At 44.3% G+C, this 23,809-nt stretch overlaps 1 protein-coding gene across 1 annotated transcript in view; it reads left to right on the forward strand.

Annotated features, from left to right (window-relative positions):
• Positions 1-23,809, forward strand: part of CCDC39 (coiled-coil domain 39 molecular ruler complex subunit) — a 147,373-nt gene that overhangs the window by 38,769 nt on the left and 84,795 nt on the right. Inside the window, exons 11-14 of the mRNA XM_073578772.1 lie at positions 13,708-13,872; positions 14,033-14,170; positions 15,186-15,394; positions 23,007-23,130. Coding sequence (XP_073434873.1) covers positions 13,708-13,872; positions 14,033-14,170; positions 15,186-15,394; positions 23,007-23,130 — 636 coding nt within the window. The remainder of the gene's footprint in view (positions 1-13,707; positions 13,873-14,032; positions 14,171-15,185; positions 15,395-23,006; positions 23,131-23,809) is intronic.

Consider the following 23,809-nt stretch of genomic DNA (forward strand, 5'->3'; position numbering starts at 1 on the left):
AACTTTTTTAATGTTTCTGTCAATCTCTGACAGCAGCCTTTGATCCAGGTGGCTCGCTGATTTGGACACAGTACACAGTATTGATGGTTTGGCAAGGCATCTGGGGGTCTACTGAAGGCCATCATGGTTGTCATCTTGATAGCCCTTCGAAGCCTAGTTACAGGCCCTTTAGAGGACCATCATGTATACTATATACTGGGATATTGCAGTGTATAGAACAAGCCTATGAAGTCCAGCAATGGGAAGGAGACCAAAGATAGGCAGAAAACTGATGCCTTCAGTAGGCCATCAGCTGCAGCGGCAACTCATCGGTATCCCACAACTGTGTCGTAGGGAGTGTGGTAGTTAATGTGCTTACCAGCAACCAGTCTGAATAAATGCCACTGTCGTTGATGTAAAGTGCCATCTAAATGGTAAGAAAAATCAGTGATCGGAGCTCGCTCTGGTCACTACTGTTAGCCACTGTATAGCATAACTTTCTATGTATGGTGTGGCTCAGTTCTTGCACTTGCTCCATGCACCTGATGTAAGATGTGGTATTTTATCTTATATATGAAAGGGGTTGAACTATAAAGTACAATTTTCTTCCTTCAGTTTCTTATTTTAAAGAGAACCGGTCAGCAGGATTGAGCCCTATACACTAAAGGCATGGCAATAATGACATTGTCATGCTGATTAATATGATATCTGATGTGAAGGGATCTTCTCAGTGGTTGTTTAATACTCGGCTTATGAATTTTTCATAAAATGATGTCTTGTGTGCTTCTGCGTGCTTGGGAGCGGGATGTGGCAGCAGGGTCTTCTGGTTTTCTGCCCCCCCTCCCCCCACCAGCCTCCTCCGCTTCTTGTTCAGGTCACCTGCCTCTTTTTTAAAATGTTGTGCCGCCGTCATCATCTTTGTTTGGGCGGTGCATGCGCTGTGGGACCCAGAACCAGGACGAAATTTAGATCTGTACATGCGTCGCCTCCGGTGCTATAGTATTGAAGTCCTGCACATAGGGCGCCAGCTCCTACTGATCACGCGCCTCCCAAAAAAAAAAGATGATGGTGGCGGTGGTGTGGAATTTTAAAAAGGAATAATCAGTGACCTGCAGAAGAAGCAGAGGAGGCTTGTTTGGGAGGTGGAGAATGAGAAAATTCTGCCCCCACATCCCGCCCCGAAGCACACGACATAATTTAATGAAAACTTCATATGGTGAGAATTAAGCAACCACTGAGCGGACCTCTTCACATCAGGTTTCATATTAATCAGCATCACAGTGCCTTCATTGCCATGCCTTTAGTTTATAGGGCTAAATCCTCCTGAAAGGTTCTCTTTAGATGAAAAATAACATAAGTAACATATATTATGATATTATTATTATTATTATTATTTATTGTTATAGCGCCATTTATTCCATGGCGCTTTACATGTGAGGGGGGTATACATAAAAACAAGTACAATAATCTTAAACAATACAAGTCATAACTGGTACAGGAGGAGAGAGGACCCTGCCCGCGAGGGCTCACAATCTTCAAGGGATGGGTGATAATACAGTAGGCGAGGGTAGAGCTGGTCGTGCAGCGGTTTGGTCGATCGGTGGTTACTGCAGGTTATAGGCTTGTCGGAAGAGGTGGGTCTTCAGGCTCTTTTTGAAGGTTTCGATGGTAGGTGATGGTAGGTGATATTCCATATTCACAGTACCAAGTGGAGTAACATAAAGCAATTATGGTCCTGTGTAAGGAGATTATCAATGTGTGTAGGAGTTGTGTTTTTCAGCAAAGTGTAATATGTCCTTTCTGTTCTTTTCTGTTACCAGTGGTTAAGTGCTGTATATTGGTGCTATATTAATAAACTTATTATTAGTAGTAGTTTTTATCTTGATCTAATCCTAGAGGATTTACATTCATAAAGTCTTCTCTTGGTTGTAAACAGCTTTTTAGGCATATGCCCAGTTACTTTAGAGCATATTATCCTGCGGCTTTAATCCAATGGAAGGTAAAATCTCAATGAAGCAAAAGCTGAAATCCTTATTTTAGGTAAAAAAAATTCCTTGTCTCCAAAAATTGGATTGTTTGTTAGTCTCACTACTTTGACAGTAACACAAAAACACTAGGAGAGAGAAAGTGCAAATAGGGTCTTATCTGGTGGTGATATATATTTAAACCTTAGTTTGCACTCACCTAATTTTCACAACGTTCAGGCGTATATGACTTAAGCGGGAGTCACACATAACAATCTCGCTAGCGATATCGCTGCTGAGTCACAACTTTTGTGACACAACAGCGATCTCACCAGCGAGATCACTGTGTGTGACAGCGATCAGCAACCGGCCCCCCTGCCGGTATCGCTGATCGCTGCAAGAAACCTCTGGACATATTTTTCGTCGCTGGTCTCCCGCTGGCCAGCACGCATCGCTGCGTGTGACAGGCGGGAGACCAGCGATCAGCTGTAAAAAATAATAAAAAAATAAAAAATATTGTTATTCTCACCTTCCGACGTCCCGCGCAGCCATCCCACCTCTCTCCACGCTCCCGGTCCCAGTGATCCTTTGCACGAATGACCACGAGACGTTGCGCTGCCGCGAGACTGTGACATTCTCGCGGTCTTTCTCGCAAAGGATTACTGGGACCGGAGCGTGGAGAGAGGCAGGATGGCTGCGCGGGACGTCGGAAGGTGAGAATAACAATATTTTTTATTTTAATTCTATTTTTTTACAGGGATATGGCATCAGCGCTAACAAACACAGCGATGCCGGGCGCTCGGCATCGCTGTGCTGATCGCTGGTGAAGCTGTCTGTTTGACAGCTCACCAGCGATCACATAGCGACTTACCAGCGATCCTGACACGTTGATATCGTTGTCGGGATCGCTGGTAAGTCGCTATGTGTGACTCCAGCTTTATCAAAGTTAACAGCTGCCGCAGATCCACAAGTCAGGTCACTGACAGGTTCAATGCAGATAAATGGAAAAAACGTGGATATCACCTGCGCTGCTGTAACAATAACGATCCAGGCAAATAGATGATGAACGATGTTATTTATTTCTCATTTCTCAACGCGTTTCAAAGTCAGAGCGACTTCTTCCTCGGGAGATCTGTACATCTCCTGAGGAAGAAGTTGCTCTGACTTCGAAACGCATTGAGAAATGAGAAATAAATAACCATCGTTCATCATCTATTTGCCTGGATCGTTATTGTTACAGCAGCGTGGGTGAGATCTACGTTTTTTTTCCATTTATCTATTTTGACACTAAGAAATCCCCTTTTGTTTTTGCAAATTAGGAATAGTTAGTTTTTTTTTGTTTTAGTTATGTGTGGGGCAGTGGTGTAAATGGATTACCAGGGGCTCCAGAAGAAACTTTTTGACTGGGCCCCTGCTTGTTTTTCTGCAGTACAACTTATTGCCAACTTCCCCTCTACCCATTTGTTCCTCAACATTTACGTCCCCTCCCAACTGCAGTTCTACTCATTATTCTGCACAAAAAAGGAAAAAAATTATAAAACTTTAGTATAAAAGACCAGCTACATCACACTCAATCTCTGGAGTGCAGATGCTCGCTGCCGACACACACATAGAGGTGACTGGCACAGAGCTGAAAAAGTAGTCAGAGGCTGTACACTGAGAGCTAAGCGCTGCCTGCTTCTATGTTCGCCCCCAACACCTTGGGGAACTGTCGCCTTTGCATGTCTTCTGACTGTGATCTTTTAACCCCTGATGCTGGGTATAAATAGAATCTATGGTATAATAGATACAGTTGAAACCAGAAGTTTGCATACACTATATAAAAAATATCTGACATGAAATCAGAATAAACCTTTCCCTTTTTAGTTCAATTAGGATTACCATAATTATTAATATTTGCCAAATGCCAGAATAATGAGAGAGAGAATGTTTTAAGGCATTTTTATTAGTTACTGCAAAGTCAAAAGTTTACATACATTTCATTAGTATTTGGTAACATTGCCCTGAATGACTTGGGGTAAACATTTGGGATATCCTTCCACAAGCTTCTCACAATAACTTTTCAGAATTTGGGCCCATTCCTCCTGACAAACCTGGTGTAACTGATCTAGATTTGTAGGTCTCCATGCTCACACCTGCCTTTTCAGTTGTGCCCATAAATTTTCATTAGGATTGACATTGACTTTGTTATCCTTAAGCCACTTTATTACAATTTTGGCAGTATGCTTCGAGCCATTGTCCTTTTGGAAGACCCATTTCCACACAAGCTTTAACTTCCTGGCTGATGTCTTCAGATGATGTATCAGTATTGCCACATAATCTTCTTTTCTCAAGATACCATCTATTTTGTGAAGTGCACCAGTCCCTCCTGCAGCAAAACAACCCCACAACATGATGCTGCCACCCCCGTGTTTCACAGTTGGGATGGTGTTCTTAGGCTTCCAAGCTTCTCCCTTTTTCCTCCAAACATAATGATGGTCATTATGCCCAAAAAGTTCAATTTTAGTTTCATCAGACCACAGGACATGTCTCCAAAAATTAAGGTCTTTGTTCCTGTGTGCATTTGCAAACATTAATCTGTCTTTTTATGTTTCTTTTGGAGTAATGGCTTCTTCCTGGCATAGTGGCTTTTCAGCCCATGTTGACACAGTACTTGTTTCACTTTGGATATTGATACAACTGTACCCGCTTCCGCCATCATCTTCACAAGGTCTTTTGCTTTTGTCCTTGGGTTGATATGCACATGTCGGACGAAAGCACGTTCATCTCTGGGACACAGAACCCGTCTCCTTCCCGAGTGGTATGTGTGGTGAGTGGCGAGAGTTGACCCTCTGGGTCACGGCACTGATGCTCCCAGGGGCGAGGTGACCAGGTGGTGCCGACCCCTTTACAGGGACCGTTAGGAGCAGGCCAGAGGGAGTCGAATTCCGCAACAGCTGATACCAAGAGGGACGGCTCCGTGTGAACGAGATTGCCTAACCAGGCCTGGGGATATGAGGCTAGCAAGGCGGAGGCTAAGACAGGCGGAAAGGAATACAGATGTGGAGGTGCAGGGAACTAAGCTGGCGGTCACACCAAGCAGGGATCAGGGGCAACCGGAGGCAGGGCGACCGGAATCACGAGTGACCGGAATCACGAGTGACCGGAGTCAGGAGTGACCGGAGTCAGGAGCGACGGGAGTCAGGAACGACCGGAGTCAGGAGACTGAAGTCAGAGAGCGTCAGGACGGGGCCAGAGTACCGTACAGGATGCACACGATAATCAGGTGCCTCCATGAGGTAGGAGCCGCCTGATATACCCTGTGCTGGAGCTTGATTGGAGATCGCTCCACCGGGATGGTGCAGAAGGAGTTAAGGGGAGAGAGGAGCGCGCGCCCGCGGTCTAAGGTGCATGCCCAGGACAGGAGCAAGACAGGGAGGAGGATTAGAATGCTGGATCCCCCGGGCTGCTTAATGGAAGGCTGAGGACGCAGCGCGGCGGCAGGAGCGGGGAGACGGGAGGAGATCCTGGGAGCAGCAGCAGGGGGAGCGGGGCCCGGCCTGACAGTGCGTGCCGGTACCGACCTGACAGCCGGCGCCGGCATGACAGGGAGCGCCAGCGCCGGTCTGACAGGCGGCGCCGGCATGACAGTATGATGGTTGGACATTCCTATCTTGTTTGTACTTGCATATAATTGTTTGTTCAGATGAATGAGGCACCTCCAGGTATCTCGAGATTATACACAAGAATGAGCCAGACTTATGCAATTCCACAGTTCTCTTCCTGATATCTTGGCTGATTTATTGAGACTTTCCCATGATGCTTCACAAAGAAGCAGTGTGTTTCAGGTGTGCATTAAAATACATCCACAGGTGTGTCTCTAATTAACTCAGATGTTGCCAAAAAAAACAGAAGCTTCTAAACACATGACATCATATGGGCAGTCCAGAATTGTTTAAAGGCATAGTAATCTTAGCGTATGTAAACTTTTGACTTTGCAGTAAGTAATAAAAATGCCTTAAAACATTCTCTCTCTCTCATTATTCTGGCATTTGGCAAATATTAATAGCTATGGTAATCCTAATTGACCTAAAACGGAAAAGGTTTATTTTGCTTTCATGTCAGATATTGAGAAAATCATGCATATGTGTCTTTTTATATAGTGTATGTAAACTTCTGGTTTCAACTGTATATAGTAGTTCATGTAGGGTTGAGCGAACCCGAACGGTAAGGTTTGGGGTTCACGCTGGACGCCTAGTGTCAGGTACTTAACCCTGAACACAGGTTTTTTAATGTACGTCTGGTTTCCTGTTCAGGTTCTCCAGTCTAAGAAAGCTTGTTGAAAGACTGCAGCTCAGCCAATCAATGAGCTTTTAGATTTTGGGCATTTCTGGAACCATCACAGCCATCCATGCCAAGTATTTGCATAGCTGTAATTGGCCAGCGAACTACATGACCCGGCTTGTATAAAGAACTGCCAAAAAGACGCTGTTTGTACTCTGCATCACAAATCTGTGCCATAAAACCACTGTGTGTACTGTGCAACCCATATTTATGGGAGTACTTGGCATCAGCCGTCTCTTTGCCACTTGTAGATGTAACACTCGCGCCCTGACTGGATGGCGAGAGTGCGGATTGTGGCCCCACTGTGCCACAAACCAGACTACCCTGGAGGGGTGTGACTAAGCAGCTACATTGGTGTTCACTGGAGCCTCTAGTGGTGAGGTCAGGCTTGTAGGTAGCTGCCAGGTACCACTCCAGGGTGGTGACTGATTGTAACAGCTGATCCCACTGGGGACAGAACACTAATGACAGGTGCGGGCAAGTACAGATGGGCACGACTGGTACTCTGGCGGGCACGGCTGGCACTCTGGCAGGCAGGTGGGCACGGATCAGACTGGAAGAACCAGAACCGTAAAAGATAGGGCAGGTACGAGGACTATACAGAACAGGTAGGAACCAGTTCAGACTGGAGGGACAGGGACTGTTAGGAACCAGTTCAGACTAGAAGGACAAAGACCCTCAGGATGCGGAACAAGAGCAGAACAGCACCACAAGGTGCGGAATGGGAGCGGAGCAGAACCACAAGATGCGGAGAGCAGAGCTGCGTGGTGCGGAGCAGAGCCGCAGAGTGGAGAGCAGAGCAGAGCCGAAGGGTGCAGAGCGGGGAGCAGAGCAGAAGGAATAGACACAAGGCTACACACAGCTGAGTAGGGAAGGAAACAGGCAAGGATATGAACAGGTACAAGAAACGGACTTAGTACAGACAAGAATGGACACGGGAACAGGTACAGGACGAAGGTTACAGGCCTAGGAATGCAGCCCCCAGGAAGGCAGAAACAAGACGCTAAGAGCACAAAAACGGGCCTGGGTATGCAGCCCCCAGGTAGGCAGAAACAGGATAGGACCTGGTAACTTGGTAGCAAAGTAAAGACAGAGTTTGTTGCTCAGGCATCTCACTATGGGTGGAGATGCCTTAAGTGGCCGATACCTCTTGGCAATAGGCTGGGGCCAAATTAGGGGTGTGCACACTGTCTCTATAAGACTCAGGAAGTGCCGGAGACGGCGCTGCCCTAAGCATACAGCCAGGAAGTATGCAGCAAGCAAGGACATGAGATTCACAGCATAGAGCCGGCAGAGGACAAAACTCACAGCATGGCCCAGAGTGGTCAGTAAGATGGGAGATGGGAAGCCATGCAGTGATGCCGGAAGGGATGTTACAGTATCCCCCTTACACACCCTCCTCTTTAAGCCCGTCAGAATGATCTGCCAAATGTCTCTGTACCTGACAAAAACAGCTCCCACCACTGAAGATACAACAATATGGACCTCTTCCTCCTGGTTGGTGGAAAACAGAGATTTGAAAGCTTCCATTTTGACATCTTTCTCTGCCGGCCACAAAGAAACTGAAGGCACCCTCACAGGATCCATCTTCTGCCAGTTGTCCAGAGAAAGATATCCTAGAGGCAGGGATGTTCCTGGAAACTGATCACAATTGTTAGAGATGTGTGGAGAGAACATCACCGCTTCCCTTTCTTCAGTTATGTCAGCACACCATGACTCGATGACTCACAGATCAGGTGGAGAAGATGACGACGCTACTGACTGACCATGACGTATGAGAACCAGACACCTCTCATGATTTGGTTGTTCCAAACGAAGCACCACGTTGGGTTTCCAGACCAGATCGGGCAATAAAGTTTTCGGCTCTGAATGACCTGTGGGCATACCAGACAGCATGTGGAAGACGATCCACTCCATGTATAATGCTCCGACTTGGAGCTGTAGTTGTCCCTGCAAGACTAGACTGCTCTGAAGTAGGGCTCGGCCATCACCAGACAACACCCTCACTGAATTCTGGAGCTGTTGAACAGGAACCACACACTGACTCCGTATGGCTTGCAGCTTTAATACATCTGCTGAACCGAAGCTCCCACAAGGCACAGAAACAGTCATAGACTTTAGTGGAGAGGAAGTACTCTTGCCAAGGGCAGCCTCTCCTACTGGCCCAAGGTTTTAGAGTTTAAGCTTCTCAGGGCAGAGACCGTCAGGATGTTCCACACAACCTCAACGATACCGCATTCCCTTCTCATGACTGGATTCAGGTTGTTGCTCTGCCAGACCTTTTAAAATATGCAGTGAAATATGACATATTGTAACCTCACTGCGTACGTTTCCCCGGGTACTGTGCTTAGGGCTTTCGTGTTCCCCCCCTTCTTAAAGGGGCTGCACACGCCATCCTAAAGTGTCCCCAGCCAATGGCTGAGAGACAAGTACTATATAAGGTACCACCACCTGCATGCAGTTGCCTGTGCAACATTGTGTCTAACAAACACATTTGCTACTTTTCAGGTCTCATTATTCATATTCCAGTATACCTGCCTGCCTATCAGCCGTGCCCGCCTGCTTGTCTATAAGCCGTTCCCGCCTGCCAATCAGCTGTGCTCGCCTGCTTGTCTTCAGCTTGCCCGACTGCTTGACTGTCTATCAGCCATGCCCGAATGCCTGCCTGTCTATCATTCCATTCCGTTCCTGCATCCTGTCCCTCGGAGGTCGGCTGCCATTCATTCGAGGTCAATCCTGGTATAGCACCTGGTCCCGCCTCCCTTGTCCCTCCTTGGATCATGGTATCGTATGCCACCGTGCACTCGAGGTCGGACTTAGTGAGACAGCTATTCATGCCCCTCCAGGCTCTCCTCGGATCACAGCACAGTGGCTCCACCACCTAGTCCACTACAGTTTGCACAGGCCGTGGAATCCGCTGGCTCTCAGGCTTCCTTCATCTCTGACTTGTACCTGGAGGTATCCCGCCAGAAAGACCAACAGGACAAAATTCTATCCTAACTGTGGACAGTTAACACACGTCTAGACATACTGACAACTTTCCATATCCACATCTGCCCAAGTTGCAACAGTATTGAATGAGACTCAACAGTCTGCCAGCTACGTACTTGGCTTCGGACCCAGTCTGTCTGCTCCTTCAGACAGACTGGGTGAACCTGCTCTATGGCGGGGTTCATTAGTCCGTGCATGCTACACTTCAAACTCTTGGCTCATCAGTTCATCTAAGATCAGGCCAACGTGGCCTTCAGCCTTCATTATGTCCCACCACACTGGTAAGGCTTTGGCGTGGCTTAACCACCTATGGGAGAGAGGGGATCCTTTAGTGTCAAACCTTCAGTCCTTTTTTGAGGCCTTCCGGAAGGTCTTTGACGAACCCGTTGGGCATTATCAGAAGCATCTTCTCTCCAACTGGACCAGGAAAACCTCTTAGTGGACCAGTACGCATTATGTTTCCGCACCCTGTCGTCAGAACTTGCCTGGAATAATGAGGCTCTGGTAGCCACATCTGGGAAGGCCTGTGTTGGCGAATCAAGGATGAGCTGGCCTGTCGTGATATTCTCACCTCACTAGATGACCTGGTATCTCTAGCAACATGGAGAGACATCAGATTTCAGGAGTGTTCCAGGAAGATGAACTGCGAGAAAGACCTGTACGCCTGCCTCCTACTTTTCAAAGACCTGTCATGCAGTAAAAGTCAACCAAGCATCATCAGGAGGTCTACCGCTCTGATGGAAGCTGCTTCTGCTGTGGCAATCTTGAGCATGTAATCCGCTCCTGCCCAGAAATGCCTGTGCCTAGGGTTTGTTGGAGAGGTCACCCTGGGAGAAAATCACTCCTCTCCATCACTGACTATTAATATCCGTGTCCTGTGGCAGGATCTATTTTATCAAGTCGGCATACGTCGGACTCCAGTTCCGCCGGAAACCTCATTCAAAAGGCCATAGTGGAATGATATCAGATTCTGATCCAACATCTTCCCGATCTGTTGTTGGCTTCTTCAGTGGTCAGAAAATCCTTTTCTGAAACCATCCTATTCGTGACCGAGCCTGTAGAACTCAGAGTAAGAAAACTACACTCGGAGAAGGTTAATATCTACGTGCTGTCGGGCCTGTCTCACCCTCTGCTTCTAGGTCTGCCATGGCTGTGAAAACATGAACCAGTCTTGGATTGGAGATCCAGAGAAATACTCCGTTGGGGCCAGAAGTGCCACAAGAGATGTTTAGTTCTCTTTCATGCTGCTCGACCCCCAATTTATCCATCTAAGGCATACAACCTGATCTGTATTCATCAAGGAGATGAATGGAAGACAGCCTTTAATACCTGAGATGGCCATTATGTGTATGGGGTAATGCCCTTCAGACCGTTTAATGCCCCACCATCTGTCAAGAGCTGACAAATGAAATCTTCCGGGACCTTCTCTACTCGTGTGTGGTACACTTTATTCAGACATTTTGATACTTCATCTATACTTCATGAATTTTTGGTAATAGATTTCCTAGTGTGATATAATATTTTGGATAGGGCCAACTGAATTGGGGAGGAATCTCCAGTATCCCCCTCCAGACTCAAGATACAGGATTTAGGACTTCGTGGGATTTGAATATGATAAACCTCTATAATTAGTCTACCAACCCTGTCTCATAACTCAGTTAATGGCAAGCATGACCAAAACATATGTATTAAGCCTGCCCCCTCCACTCCACAGTGTGGACAGCCATCATCATTTCTAAGACCCATTCTGCACAATACCTTTGGAGTTCTATAAACTCTGTGGATAAGAAACACTTGAGATGTTCGTTGGGTCGTGTTGATCGAAACCTTCCCTGTTGATTCCAAAATATCATCCCATTCCAGTAAAGAGATATACCCAAATCAGCTTTAATTAGTGTCATAGGATCACCCAAAATTTTCAATAACAGTGTGTCATACAATAAAGAAATAATGCCTTTAGTCGTTATAGTTTGTACCACAAAGTGTAGAAGTCCATTGGATGAGATGGTGAGAACAGAGATAGCTTTCTGGGATCTTATTGGTTGCCTTAGTTATAAGTATTTGACGAAATCAGAATTACTAAAATTAAACTCCTGTTTCAGATATTCAAAATAACAAAAATGACCATCAAGATATGATTGGTACGGATATTTCAAACCCTGTCTTTTTCATTTCTCATACCCCTCCAAATGGTGTAATTCCCTCAAGCCAGGGTTATTCCAAATAGGAGTGTATTTGGAGAAACCTCGCATGCCCCCCCTTTTCACAGTTCCATCAGATTTCATGTATCAGGATTAAAGTGGTAGCATCTTAAGTTGGCGCTAAGTTTATGGGATTCCGAGAGTTCCAGCAAGTTGTCACCTCCCAAAAATTTTTTTTAACACTAGCTTCCCATACTTCCTTTGTTTCCTCCAGAGTCCATCCTCTAAAATGCTGAAATTGATGTACCACATGAATGCGGCAGCGCTAATCCCCCCTGATCTCTGGGTAGCTGTAGCTTTTCAAGTTTAATTTTTGGGGTTCCTCTCTTCCTTCCCAGTTCTCTAAAGTTGTTGTGCATTTTCCTGAACCAAAATTTGGAAATCCAAGAGAGGGAGTTGTGCAGTGTATGTAGGATACATAGCATATGGCACATTTTAATGAGATTTGTTTTACCCAGACCAGACAAAGGTAATTGTCCCCAAGCACATATTTTAAGCTTCAGCTTAATCACCAAATGGTCCAAATATAGGGAAATATAATCCTGCATCTTCCTTGTAATGTGGATACCAAGATAATAGAATTTCTGAACCACTGAGACATTTGATATATTATCCATAACCAACACACTCCCTATTATCCAGAGGAAATAGAACAGTTTTTGACCATTTTATATTTAGGCTAGAAAATGACCCAAATGTCTCTATTGTTTCCATTATAAATGGAACCAAAATAGAATTATTAACAAATAATAACAAGTTGTTGACATACAAAGCAATTCTTTCCTCATTATTGCCATATTTAAAACCCTCTGATAATACATGCTAAAGGTTCTATTGCGATTGCAAAAGGTAGCGGCGACAGTGGGCACCTTTGTCTTGTACTCCTGTAAAGTTTAAAACTATCACAAATATCCCCATTGGCCCTTTTCCTAGCAGTTGGGACCCTGTAAAGTATCTAACACAGCAGAATGAGAGAATGGCCCACTGCCAGGGTCATCTTGCGAAACCTGTATATTTAAGAACAACCTGTGCAAGTTAATGGTTGTTGATTTAGAAGGCATGAAACCAGCCTAATCAAGGCGAACTAACGAGGTAATGAGCATACTCAGCCTTTTTGCTAAAATTTTTGCCTGGATCTTAACATTCAAGGTTAACAGCGATATGGATCACTATGAGTCTTCTCTTTTCCCTCTTTAGGAAGGACAACAATTATTGATTTATATAAAGATCGTGGGAGCTTTATTTATCATTTCTAAGTATTGTTGTAATAGTTCCTCCTCAAAAAGCATATAAATTTCTATTGGGAGGCAGTCATTTGCCATTTTCTCCACCGCCTGCTGAACTTCCTCTAATATCGGCCTGTCTAGAAATTCCCTATCTCCATCCCCTAAAAACTGTGGGCCAATCCCACCTAGATATTTCGAGAGGTGACCCTGTAATTGACCCTAGAAGAGTAAGGGTCTGAATAAAAGAAATGCAGAGTCTGCAGCATTTCAGAGGTTTGTGTGTTAACATTCCCCTCCAAATCCCTTAGTTGGTAAATAAAGGAACTTTCCTTTAGAGCTTGTGCCAGTTTGGCTAATAAACGACCAGTGGTCTCCTCCTACTAATAGCATTCCTGGCTTAGAAACATACTTGTCTGACCTGAAATGATCGTAGTTGCTTTTGGCCCTCTTTTTACAGCCTCGTATTATCAAGGTTTCTATTTTGAATAATTATTATTTCAGTCTCCTGCACCTTTCCTTCCAATGCCAATCCCTTTTTCCGGGAGTTAGACTTCACTTTCTTTATTTCACCTATTGGCATGCCCCTTAAATACCCCTTCATGGAATCCCAAACTACAGTAATGTAACCTAGATTAGCGTCATAGAATTCCACCAATTTCCCCCTTACATTATCACAATTAATATGTTTGAGCCAAAATGGATTAAGTTTCCAGCCCGAAGAGTGCCTGGTCCTTAAAGGGTCCACCTGTACCCGGAAAGAGTGATCTGATAAAGATCTACTGTAGGTGCGTGTTCAATGGTAACTAATGTCTGTAAGTTGCTGTACAGCCCCTGGGAAGGATGCATCTAGAATTTAATTAATTATTTGGGAAACAGGATTGTTTCCAAAGAAAATGAGGTGGCTGAAAAGGAAGTTATACAGTGTTAGCACAATGTTATGTACATGGCTACAAAACAATGTAGTTATTACTTGCTTGTGATACATATTTTTGGTTTGCTTCCTCTGGCTACTTTGATGTCCAGGATTTCCAGATACAACAACTGGAGCGCAGACTAGCAAGACTGAAAGGAGAAGTCAACACAGATGAAAAGCATGCGCTGGAAATGAAAGTATCTGGTCTCAGTAAAACGTTTGATGAGCGTAAAGCTGCCCTTAATATCTTAAATTCTCAGCACAAGAAGCTTCAGGTAAGAGATGTCCTAAATAGATAGATGCTAGCAATTAACACATTGACATCCATGTATTTACAGCTTTAATGGGACTGGCAGCATTTTTTCCTAGTTTCATGTAATCTGTTGCATTTATCTTTTTTACCTATTTTTCTAATTGACATTTGCTTATAAACAGGGAGATGTTCGTAATATCAAACGAGAGCTTGAAAAGACTGGTCAGGAGAAGGAGAACCTTATCAGCAAAATGGAAGAACTGAAACTGTTCAATAGTATGTCCGATAAAGCATTAAAAAAACTCAGGACTTCCAAACAGGTAATTCATTATCTCAGTACCATCCTGACAAAAATATCCATAAGCAGTAATAAGCAGTAGGTTTTTTGGCACTGAAGTAGAGTTGTGTCAGAAGATTTGCAGGACCCTTTTCCAGCGGCATTGTCATTACTCCATGGTTGCCAGACCAGAGAAGAGTGAAAGTCCTACTACTATATGTCTCATTCCTGGTGCCTTTTCTAATTAATAGGCCGCCTCTATGTCAGACCTACAGTAGTTCATTAATATAGGCTGTATTTCCACCAAACAACTTAAAAGGGAGTCCATTAAGAGTGTCACTGTTAGAATTTGTTTAGTTTGACGATCCGCCATTTTCTTGTAGTGTTCTGGCTGCTGGTCTTTTTCCTCTGGTGCTGGGTTTGTCTTGAGTCAGGTGATGGTATCACTCTTTATAACCCAGCACCTGCCTCCCAGTCCTTGCTGGACAACAGAGTTAATCTGCTTGAGTTCTGGCTTGGAGCTTTGCTTTGCCTTCCGTGTGTGTAATTTGTGCAGCGCTGGGACCTCTGGTTCTGCTAGTCTTTGTTTTTGTATTCCGTTGTTTTCTGCAGCCTTCTCTGTGTTTTCTATTAGGAGGTGACCTGTTTTTGTGCCCAGTCCTTAGATCTTTCAGGGACCCCCCTCCCGAAATCTATAGATCTTTGCTTGAGATTAACCTAGGATCGTCGATGGGTCTATTCTCAAGGAATGGGTCGCCCACTTCATCGTAGGGTAAGAGCCTGGTCATAGTACAGGGTCAGTTTTCCCCCTTCTGCCCTAGTCCTGTGTTGCAGATCCGTAACAGTCACTTCTTAATAAATTTAGCACATTTTTGGGAGGTCCTTGCACCACAAGCCGAAATGTTCACCAGTTATGGATACAAATTGGTGGTAATCTGTGGCATAGATTATAGAAAATCTTTTAGGCTGTTGTTGATTATAGCCTCCTTTTAAGCCCCACTATTTTTTTTGTATAATTTAAAACTGATTTTCCTGTGTGTTTCTGTTACAATTTGTAGGATTTAATGGTTGACGACAATATCCTTAAGCTGGAAATCAAGCGCCTGAGGGACATGCTACATAACAAAGCTGATGATGTGTTCTCTTTGGAAAAGCGCAAGTTGAATTTGCAGACGGCTATGGAAGAGCGAACACAAGAGATTGCTATACACAAAGAGATGCTGAAATCTCAGCTACGACTTGCAGACCAGGAAAGACAGACTATAAGGTATCTGTGTGTTTATGTTGAATCTGTTTTTATTGAAAACCAAAAAAACAAAAATAACATACAAGTCATCAAACATTGTACACCATACCGTACAAGGTCGCAGTATAGTCAGCCTTGTATAAGTCCGTAGCATCTTCTGAGGCAGTGGCTCATAACGTCCCAGTGGGATGAGTATTGGTATAGGGTTCATATGCACTTCCGTGTACAGGAATCAGTCCAAGTAATTGGCGCTGTAGACTTGCAAAACTCAACTATATAAACATTCGTTATAGATTACTTATGTTCAAATAAACAGACTGGAGAGGTGTCATTCATCCCCAATTATCATCTGGTACAGTAGTAGTATGTAATGGTCAAACACTAGAAAACAATAGTTGGAAACAGTCATAGCAACATCTTTACAGGTATCAACAGAGGTGTACTTCAGAAGAAGAAGAAGGAAAGAGACAAGAAAGGGGGAGAAAGAGCACGAAGGAGGGTAAGGTGGGAAGAGTAGGGGTAGTAGGTTTATCACCATGTATTTGAAACCTGAGAGGGGGTAGGAACAAAAGGGGAAGCGGACGCCGGAGCTTCGCGCCGACCCCTATGAAGCCTCCTCTACCAGTTGAGATAGTTCGGTAGTTTCCTTGAACATGATCCAAGGTTGCCACACACGAATTAAGTGGGTGTTGTCCCCTTCCATTTCAGCCATCAGTTCTTCCATACGGAAGATGTCTGCGAATTCCGATACCCATTCTGCCATAGTTGGCAGCGCCGCAGTGCGCCAATGGCATGGAATTACCTTGCATGCCACGGTGATGCAGAACCGGAGAAGGCTCCGTTTCTGAGTGGATATGGGTCCCGGAAGGATCAAAAGGATGGCAATTTGCGGGAAGGGGGGAACATAATTTCCAGAAATTCTATGATAAGCCGAGAACACTTTCTTCCAGAAGGGTCGTATAGCGGGGCACTGCCGCCATATATGGAATAATATGCCTCTTTCGGTTCCACACCGCCAACAGGTGTCGTCTACTAACGGGAAAATGGACTTCAGTCTGACAGGGTATAGGTACCATCTGGTCAATATTTTAAAATTTTTCTCCTGTGCGCCCCCAGCCGGGGACAGTTTGTGTGTGAAGAAGTAAGCTTTATCAAGAACCTCAGCAGAAAATTTATAGCCCATCTCCTCTTCCCACGCTCGGATGTAACTCGGGGTCACCTCCGGGTCACCAGTGTGGAATTCCTTATATAAAAGAAAGATCAGATGAGAGTGAGGGTCCTACTGCTGAAGTAAATTTTCCAACCGTGTCATGGGGGGCGAGAAGTGCGATCAACTATATGTTCCCGGACAAACGACCTCAGTTGGTTGTATTCCAACCAGGAGAGCGCCTTAGTGGGAAACTGTTCCCGTAAGGTTTCCAAAGATGGAATGTCCCCTCCCAGCACAACCTGTCCCAGGCGTAGGTCAGTACTAATATGCCAACCCAAAAATTGGACTCTGTGACGACCAGGAGGGAAATCTGGGTTTCCAAAAATTGGTGTCAACGGGTTCAGGGCGCTGATCAATTTCTTTTTAATTTTCAAACGGTTCCAGAGCTGTAGTGTTTCTCGCGTCAAGAAACCCGTGGAACCCCCAGAGTCGTCTGCGGAAAAGTCATAATGTTGGATCCATGGAAGGTGCCGTAGAGGGATGTTAACCCCTTAACCCCCAAGCTTGGTGTGCACGTTCATGACCGGGCCAATTTTTACAATTCTGACCACTGTCCCTTTATGAGGTAATAACTCTGAAACGCTTCCATGGATCCCAGTGATTCTGACATTGTTTTCTCGTGACATATTGTACTTCATGCTAGTGGTAAAATTTCATTCATATAACTTGCGTTTATTTGTGAAAAAAATGGAAATTTGCCGAAAATTTTGAAAATTTCGCAATTTTCCAACTTTTAATTTTTATGCCCTTAAATCACAGAGATACGGCACACAAAAAACTTAATAAGTAACATTTCCCACATGTTTACCTTACATCAGCACATTTTGGAACCAAAATTTTTTTTTGTTAGGAAGTTATAAGGGTTAAAAGTTGACCAGCGATTTCTCATTTTTGCAACACCATTTTATTTTTATGGACCACATCACATTTGAAGCCACTTTGAGGGGTCTATATGATAGAAAATGCCCAAAAGTGACACCATTCTAAAAACTGCACCCCTTAAGGTGCTCAAAACCACATTCAAGAAGTTTATTAACCCTTTAGGTGCGTCACAGGAATTTTTTGAATATTTTTAAAAAAAAATGAACATTTAACTTTTTTTCACAAAAAAAATACTTCAGGTTCAAGTTTTTTTATTTTACCAAGGGTAACAGGAGAAATTGGACTGCAAAAGTTATTGTGCAGTTTGTCCTGAGTACGCTGATACCTGATATGTGGGGGGGAACCACTGTTTCGGCGCATGGCAGAACTCAGAAGGGAAGGAACGCCGTTTGACTTTTTCAATGCAAAATTGGCTGGAATTCAGATCGGACGCCATGTCACGTTTGGAGAGCCCCTGATGTACCTAAACAGTGGAAACCTCCCCCAATTGACCCCATTTTGGAAACTAAACCCCTCAAGGAACTTATCTAGATATGTGGTGAGAACTTTGAACCCACAAGGGCTTCACAGAAGTTTATAACGTACAGCGGTACAATTAAAAAATCCTGTTTTTTCCACAAAAATGATCTTTTCACCCCCAATTTTTATTTTCCCAAGGGTAACAGGACCCTAAAAGTTATTGTGCATTTTGTCCTGAGTACGCTGATACCCCATATGTGGGTGTAAACGATTATTTGGGCGCATGGCAAAGCTCAGAAGGGAAGCAGCGCCATTTGACTTTTTTGGCTGGAATTGAGATTGGACACCATGTCGCGATTGGAAAACCCCTGGTGTACCAAAACAGTGGAAACCCCCCACAAATGACACCATTTTGGAAACTAGACCCCCCAAGGAACTTATCTAGATGTGTGGTGAGAACTTTGAACCCCCAAGGGCTTCACAGAAGTTTATAACGTACAGCCGTACAATTAAAAAATCATATTCTTTCCACAAAAATGATCTTTTCACCCTCAATTCTGATTTTTCCAAGGGTAACAGGACCCTAAAAGTTATTGTGCAATTTGTCCTGAGTACGCTGATACCCCACATGTGGGGGTAAACCACTATTTGGGCGCATTGGCAGAGCTCGGAAGGGAAGCAGCGACATTTGACGTTTTTGGCTGGAATTGAGATCGGACACCATGTCGTGTTTGGAAAGCCCCTGATGTACCAAAACAGTGAAAACCCCCCACAAATGACACCATTTTGGAAACTAGACCCCCCCAAGGAACTTATCACAGAAGTTTATAACGCCAGAGCGTGAAAATAAAAAAATCGTATTTTTTCCACAATCATGATCTTTTAGTCACCAATTTTTTTATTTTCCCAAGGGTACCAGGAGAAATTGGACCCCAAAAGTTGTTGTCCAATTTGTTCTGAGTAGGCTGATACCCCATATGTGGGAGAAAACTACTGTATGGGCACATGTCAGGGCTCGGAAGGGAAGTAGTGACATTTTGGAATTCAGACTTTGATGGAATGGTCTGCGGGTGTCATGTTGCTTTTGGAGAGCCCCTGATGTACCTAAACAGTGGAAACCCCCCACAAGTGACCCCATTTTGGAAACTAGACCCCCTAAGGAACTTATCTAGATGTGTGGTGAGCACTCTAAACCCCCAAGTGCTTCACAGAAGTTTATAACGCCCGGGCGTGAAAATAAAAAATCATTTTTGCCACAAAAATGATATTTTTGCCCCCAATTTTTTTATTTTCCTAAGGGTAACAGGAGAAATTGGACCCCAAATGTTGTTTTGCAATTTTTCCTGAGAAGGCTGATACCCTATATGTGGGGGTAAAACACTGTTTGGGCGCATGGCAGAGCTTGGAAGGGAAGGAGCACCATTTGACTTTTTCAACGCAGAATTGGCTGGAATTGAGATCAGACGCCATGTTGCATTTGGAGAGCACCTGATGTGCCCAAACAGTGGAAACCCCCCAATTCTAACTCCAACCCTAACCCCAACACACCCCTAACCCTAATCTCAGCCCTAGCCCTAACCCTAGCCCTATCCATAACCCTAGCCCTAGCGGTAAAATGGAAATAAATACATTTTCTTTTAATTTTATTATTTTTCCCTAACTAAGGGGGTGATAACTGGGGGTTTGATTTACTAATTATTGCGGGTTTTTATTTTTGGCAGCTGTCGCATGCTAAAAGACGCTTTTTATTGTAAAAATAGTTTTTGCATCACCACATATTCAGAGCTATAATTTTTCCATATTTTGACCGACAGAGTCATGTGAGGTCTTATTTTTTGCGGGATGAGTTGACGTTTTTATTGGTGTTATTTTCGGGCATGTGACATCTTTTGATTGCTTTTTATTCCGATTTTTGGGAATGAACAAACCCAGCGTTTCATGAATTTCTTTTGGGGGGTGCGTTTACACCGTTCCGCCTTCGGTAAAATTGATAACGCGTTTTTATTCTTCGGGTCAGTATGGTTACAGCGATACCTCATTTAAGTCTTTTTTTATGTTTTGGCGCTTTTATGCTATGAAAACAATTTTATATAAAAAATAATTATTTTTGCATCGCTTTATTCTGCGAGCTATAACTTTTCTATTTTTTCTCTAATGATGCTGCGTGGCAGCTCGTTTTTTGCAGGACAAGATGACGTTTTCAGCGGTACCATGGATATTTATATGCGTCTTTTTGATCGCGCATTATTGCACTTTTTGTTCGGCGGTATGATAATAAATCATAATTTTTTGCTTCGTTTTTTATTTTTTAAGGGGTTCTCTAAAGGGGTTAACTAATGGGACAGTTTTATAGGGCGGGTCGTTACGGACGCGGCGATACCAAATATGTGTACTTTTATTGTTTTTGGTTTTTTTTATTTCCAAAAAATGAATTTATTAGGGAATATTTTTTTTTTAATTTATTTATTTAGCGATTTTTTTTTTAAATTATTTTTACACTTTTTTTTAACTTTATTACAATGTCCCAGGGGGGACATCACTGTCATGTGACAGATCGCTGATCTGTCACATCACAGATCACTGTGACAGATCAGCGATCTGTCACAGGCACTGCACAAGGCTTCCTCCTTGCCTACGCTTTGCAGGCATGAGGAAGCCAGCTCCCTACAGGCCCCCATCGCCATCTTAGATTCAGGGACCTGCAGGGATGGAGGCCCCCGCAGCAGCGCTGCACATTGCGCTGCTGTTGGGGGCTCAGGGAAGCACGGAGGGAGCCCCCTTCCTGCCGATGCTTCCCTTTAACCCCCTGTACACCGCGATCATGTTTGATCGCGATGTGCAAGGGGTTAACGTGTCGGGGGCGGTCCGTGACCACCCCTGACACATTGTGCCGGGTGTCAGCTGTGACGTACTATCCCGCCCCTGGGAATTAAGTCCCAGGGCACATGGACTGGATAGTGCGTCACATGACAGAAAGGGGTTAAAGGATGGCTGTTCCAGTTGAACCCATTGTTTGGAACGGTGGCCGAATTTCCAGTCGAATAGACGTACAAGCATGGAGGCCTGATGGTAGAGTTCTAGGTCAGGGAGGCCCGCACCACCTCTGGACTTGGGGGTGGTCAGAATGGTATACTTCAGATGGGGCTTAGAGGTCTGCCAAATAAAACGGGTCAGTGCAGATCTAATGGTCTGGTAGAACGCCTTTGGTGGTACAATCGGGACCGCCTGGAACAGGTATAAAAACCTAGGAAGAATATCCATCTTAAATGAATTCATTCTGCCAAACCACGAGATGTTCTTTCGTCCGTATTCTCTCAAACGTTTCAGGGTCGATTCTAAGAGGGGCAAATAGTTTAGTTTGTAAAGGTCAGTCATGTCAGTGGGAATTTGGACACCCAGATATTGGATAGCTCCGGATTTCCAACGAAAGGGGAAATTCCCCATGGTCCTCACAAGTTCTGCCTGTCCTAAGGATATATTGAGGGCTTCAGTTTTTTGAAAATTGATTTTAAAATTGCTGACTGCGCCATATTTTTGAAACTCGGCCATCAATGACGGGAGGGTAGTGTGTGGCTGGGATACGTACAGCAGGAGGTCATCAGCATAAAGAGAGTCCTTATAATGAGCGCGGTCTACCCATAGACCGTCCACACTGGGGTTCTTTCTAATCGCCACTGCCAAATGTTCCATATCTACCGTGTATAAAAGGGGCGATAGAGGGCAACCTTGTCGTGTGCCGTTCCCAATGGCTATAGGATCTGACATTGCACCGTTAATTCTAACCCTTGCAGAAGGACCGGAGTATAAAGCCGCAACCCTTTGTAGGAAACGGTTCCCCAGGCCCATCTGTCGTAAGGCCGAAAACATGAAACCCCAGCGTACACGGTCAAGGGCCTTCTCCGGGTCGATCGACAGCAAAGCCAGCGGTTTGTGCTTTAATTTGGCATGTGCTGTCAAGATGAGGGTCTTGCCTTTGCCATCTCTCGCCTTTCTCCCCCGCACAAATCCCACTTGGTCTGAGTGAACAACTAAAGGCAGGAGGGGTGCCAACCGGTTAGCCAAAATTTTCGCGTAGAGTTTTACGTCGATGTTGATGAGGGATATTGGGTGATATTTAGTTGCCACCGTGGGGTCTTTCCCTGGCTTCGGTATTACTGTAATAAAAGCCTCTAAGGATTGTGGGACAAACGGGGAGTCACTCACGATGGAATTAAAGACCGACGTCATAATGGGTTTAAGTTCCTCTCGGAACATCTTGTAGAAATGAGGGGAAAAGCTGTCCGGTCTCGGACTTTTACCTGCTGGGGTGTTCTGAATGACTTCGTCAATCTCTTCAGTCATAAAGTCAGTTTCCAATGGTGTCGTTAAGTCCGTGGCTAGTGTCGGGAGGGCGGTATCATGTATGTAAGATTCTATTTGTGGTTGGGGGTCCAGAGGCGAATGAGGGGGGCTATCTCCGTTAATATTGTACAATGTATGATAATAACGTCGCATTATATCAAGGATTTCCGTTGGGTTCGATGTTATTGGACCACGATGCCGCTGGAAAGATGGGATGTATGTGGTCTGGCAGCGTGGGTGCAGAAATCTGGCCAGCAGGCGTCCGCACTTGTTAGCTTGGCTGTATAGTATGCTTTTAAAGCGATTTCTATGATGACGAGACATCTCGTTTAGCAGAGACCTCAGGTCATCTCTATATTTGATCAGGTCAGTCTGCATCCCCGCCTCCAGACCGGTCTTATGCATCGCTTCCAGGGTTAGTATTTTGTCAGTGAAGTCCATAATTTCCCTATTTTTCATTTGTTTCAAACGGGAACCATGTTTAATAAGTACCCCTCTAAGGACGCATTTAAGGAATGCTGATGTGTTTAACCCTTGCTTTATTAAAATTGAACAATTACAATTTTACTAAAGAGAATGCGAAGGAGAGGGCTCTAACAAATCACATTCAGTGTTACTGGATTAACCGTAGTGTGTGTGTGGTCAACATGGAGCGTGACCTGTGAACGTATCGTAATCAGTTTACATTTGTGTGATTATTTATCACTTAGTTTAAAGGAAAAAATTTGCATCTCTCTACAGCCAAGAACTTCATGAGAGACTTGCAAAAGTTGATAAAATGAGAAAAAGATTTGAAATAATTACTGTTGCAATGATGCCACCAGAGGGTGAAGAGGAGAAGTCACAGGCGTATTATATCATAAAGGTAACGAAGCCTCCTGTGCTGTTTCTGTGGAGGCTTATCCCTCTCTTCTGTCTGTGTTTGTGTCATAGGAGATCATGCTCAGACCAACGAGTCCCAGATTTGAAATATTTTAAGTTTCAAGCTGCGAACTTGTTGGCATCAGCAGCAATAATACCAAGAACTGGAGTTTTGTGTCCCATGCTTGCAGGTGTGACATGACCACACATGTGCAGTCCTTCCCATAGACAATAATGGACAGTGACTACCTGCTGTATGTGTGGTCACCTCTGATCTGCAAACTAGGAAAAGCAGGTCAGCAATCATAATGTGCAGCCCTTGGAAGGAGTAAAGGGACGATCCTAAGGCCCATATAATGTGTTTAGTGGAACCAGATCAGTATCCATTATAATGTAAAATGTTTCTTAGAACTTTTATAGAGTAACTAAACTTTCAGTGGTTTTTAAGAATATTTCTAACGAATCCGTTCTCCACTTTGTGTGCATGCTCAGGAAGGATCTGTGCATTCCTGTCTCCCGTGCACTTCTTTGGGCTCTTTTTACTGAATTAAAGTTCTTGCAAAATATAAAAACAAAAAATGCTTTAAAGTTGAGTTAGTCTTTACAGAAACAAGGCTCCTAGCAACAATTCTTGTGAATAATTTGTGTGAATAATATTGTTTACTTAATATGATGTGGTTTTA

The sequence above is a fragment of the Dendrobates tinctorius genome, unplaced genomic scaffold, assembly GCF_039654945.1.
Source record: "Dendrobates tinctorius isolate UK_male_01 unplaced genomic scaffold, ASM3965494v1 ptg000060l, whole genome shotgun sequence".
NCBI classification, from domain to species: Eukaryota; Metazoa; Chordata; class Amphibia; order Anura; family Dendrobatidae; genus Dendrobates; species Dendrobates tinctorius.